General features: G+C 36.1%; 1 protein-coding gene across 1 annotated transcript; it reads left to right on the forward strand.

Moving 5' to 3' along the window:
- Positions 1 to 2,191: 2,191 nt before the first annotated feature.
- LOC110038384 (myosin-17-like) lies at positions 2,192 to 3,493 on the forward strand (the record flags this gene model as incomplete). The annotated part of the gene is made up of 4 exons (XM_020743206.1): positions 2,192 to 2,327; positions 2,417 to 2,526; positions 2,625 to 2,685; positions 3,416 to 3,493. Coding segments are annotated over exons 1-4 (363 nt in total), but the record flags the coding sequence as incomplete, so codon positions are not given.
- Between the last annotated feature and the right edge of the window lie 3 nt (positions 3,494 to 3,496).

Genomic DNA, 3,496 nt, shown 5'->3' on the forward strand with positions numbered 1-3,496 from the left:
TTTAAAGCGCGTGCAGCACAACATAATTCAATTTAATTCACAAAATAGCAAATCAGACTTGAAAAGGAGATGTGAAGTGTTTAGGACCCAATGTGGGACCAACTTATCAACGCACAATGTCCCAGGTGGAACTAGTCCACCAACAAACCTATTGGGGATCTGACCCCACATGAAGATTAAAAAGTCCTTAATGGCCTCCTGAACTTCCCATCTCAAAGGTGGTTGAGTAGACGATCTTGAAGTCGAAATGAGTTAACTGTACTCACCAAAGAAAGAAAGGGGTGGAGCATGCCAACGGAATAAGGGTAATCTGGTCTATGAGGGACATGAACTCATTACCAATATATGAAGATAAAAACTTGTCCCTGGTGGAGTCGCCAGAAGCTGTAGGCACTATTTTTGTTTAGGAGGAGTTGCCCGTTGGAAGTTGTCGGCCATCTGAATAGAAATCCCGTCACCTACTTCAGAAGGACATTTTACACACACACACACACACACAGATATATATATTAATGTAAAGGGGGTCTCATCATATTGAAGAACCTCGTCTTTTTTAATTTTTCATTCCCTACTTCCTTGGTTGAAGCCTTCTTTATTTCCACTTTTTTCTTGATGGTGTGGATTCACGGACAAATCAGGATCCAACAGATTCCCTTGTTCTATAACTACTTGAAGACTAATCACATAAGTTTTATTTCCCATTGTTGATGGTGCGGTGGATGTCTTCTCAGGGTTCAATCTTGAAATATATAATTCGACGAGAAGGTCTCATGTTAATTGCATTAGCATATACATATGTATCTTGCATCACAAATAATTTATAAAACTTTTTATGTAAAGAGCTTATACAAAACCACAGCTCGACAACTTCTGCCAATTTGCTTTAGCTCGGCAATGGTCCCAATTCGCACCAACTCGGCAAGAAGGACGGGATCTTGTAGGCTCGCCTCGTGCTCTTGTAATAAAATTGGCTACATTTGCAGATGCAGTATTGTACTTCATGATAATGCGAGCTATCAGAGATTTTTTTTTTTCTGTATGATCATTTATGTAGCCTCCCTCGGACACATCCACCTCTGGGCCCATAGATAAGGGGTGTCCGCAGGGGAAGGGGACTCATTCGTTTTCTCTCTTTCATCCTGCTGCATCACAAATAATTCATATAACATTTTCATGTAAATCTATTGAAATTGTATGGTTCAGGTTTATAAATTTGATGCAAGATTAAATAATCACGAGTCACTATAGTATCGTGCTGACATTAGAAATTTTGCATGGTCAGGTGTCTTGTGCTGACATTAGAAATTTTGCATGGTCAGGTGTCTTGTGCTGACATTAGAAATTTTGCATGGTCAGGTGTCTTGTGCTGACATTAGAAATTTTGCATGGTCAGGTGTCTTTGCGGCAACATTGTATACTTGGAACAAGACATGCCATTGAAATACATTTTAGAAGTTAAATAATTATTATAATCTCTTTAAGGGAAGTAAATGAACAATTTAGATGTTAATGATTTTGCTTATGTAAATAGCCCATGATGTTACTGTGTCATTGCTAATTGTGAAATTTATTAATTTGAGTGCTTGTTCATAAGTAGGTGTCATTGCTGATGCCTTAGTGCAGAAGGTCGCTAGTTTGATATGGCATAGATCTGTTATGAACTTATATTTGAGAAGCATTGGAAATGCATTAGCGAGGCATGGATACAAAGTTTTTGACTATAAAATAACATTTGATAGCTTGTTCAAGAAGATCTAGCTAAATGGTACAAGAAATTTGCATCTTTAGTAATTCATGGGAATTAAGGGGTGTGAAAAGATCTAAAATGGTTGGGATTATTTTGTTTATTGTGTTCATATCTAACCACCTTCAACTTTTAATAGTTATTTTCTGTTGTGGATTCCTTCGGTGTCATCTATTAGATCTTACTTAGAATCTCGTGTGTAGGAGATATTTCTTCTCATAGAACTTTTCTTGTACTTGTTCGGCATTTCTCTTTTTTTATCTGTGTACTCTTCATATTTGAATGTTTTAGGTCTTATCCTCTAGCGGTAAATTTTCTGTTAGCTTCAAATATTGAAATTATACTCCATATTTTGTATAGACAGCATGATTTAGTTTTATTCTTGAGCTTTTTATTTTGATAATGATTTTTTAACAAATTATTTTATTGTTTTTTGCAATATTTATTGCAGCTACAACTACAAGCACTGATGGAAACCTTGAGCTCAACGGAACCTCATTACATCAGATGTGTGAAGCCCAACAATGCCCTTAAACCTTCAATATTTGAGAATTCAAATGTCATTCAACAGCTTCGCTGCGGTGTAAGTTTTGTTTTAATGATCAGTTACGAATAGCTACATGTTTTAATTAAAACTGAATTATTTGACACATTTCAAAACCATACCTGTAGGGTGTACTTGAGGCAATTAGGATCAGCTGTGCTGGATATCCAACTAGAAAGACATTTTATGAATTCCTGCATCGTTTTAGTGTTCTTTACCCTGAAGTTTTAGACGGGAAGTAAGTTGTTGTTTTTTTTTTAAACAAAGTTGCTATGCTTGTATTGGGATAGTCTGATACTAGGATATTTATATATGGAAATCTTTATTTCTTGATAGCTCTGACGACAAAGTTGCTTGCCAGAAAATTCTTGATAAACTGGGTCTAAAAGGTTATCAGGTAAGCAGAAGTATGCTTCATAAAAAAAACTTGTTAATTTGTAGTTCCTGAAATATAAGTCCCAATTAAGTATTACATCATGATGCATCAAGGAACGAAGCCTGAAATATGCACCTCATTCTGTGGAATATTGTACCATCGGACTTGAGCATGTGCGATAAAATTTAATTTCTTACGTATCATTATTAGCCCTACTGTGAAGCTGCTGTATGCCTATTTCCTAATGGTTAATCATTTACTTGTTGAAGCATGACTAGTTTAGTTAGTCCTGATCCTGCATTCGAAGGCAGCAGAACCTCCTTTTAATTTGTTTTTATGAAAAGTCATCAGTGAGTTCCGTTGTTCATGTGGCTCTACTAACACTCAGTTCAAACTGATTAGCTTACTAAAATGGCATTATGATTCAAGATGAAATTATGAAATTGTATAATAGAATGACTCATATTTAGTATAAAATTTCAGAATACCAACTGTATCCATGCAAGTAAACTGTTTCACAGCAATGTTATGTGGCTTGGTTTCGATCTTTATGTTGCTTAGACGATTGTGGTTGAAATGATGATTTTTGTTGGGATTACAAAAATTTATTCCTCCATTGCTCTATGCGATTACTTCTCTTGCTGAAGCAGAATCCTTGTCTTTCAAAATTGGCTCATGCTGCCTGTCTTGTTACTTTCTATCGCAGATCTAAGGGCACATAATTTAATTATGTATTTTTTTCCTGGTACAGATAGGGAAAAGCAAGGTGTTCCTCAGAGCGGGGCAAATGGCAGAACTGGATGCAAGAAGAGCTGAAGTTCTTGGAAGAGCG

Source organism: Phalaenopsis equestris, unplaced genomic scaffold, assembly GCF_001263595.1.
Source record: "Phalaenopsis equestris unplaced genomic scaffold, ASM126359v1 Scaffold232744, whole genome shotgun sequence".
NCBI classification, from domain to species: Eukaryota; Viridiplantae; Streptophyta; class Magnoliopsida; order Asparagales; family Orchidaceae; genus Phalaenopsis; species Phalaenopsis equestris.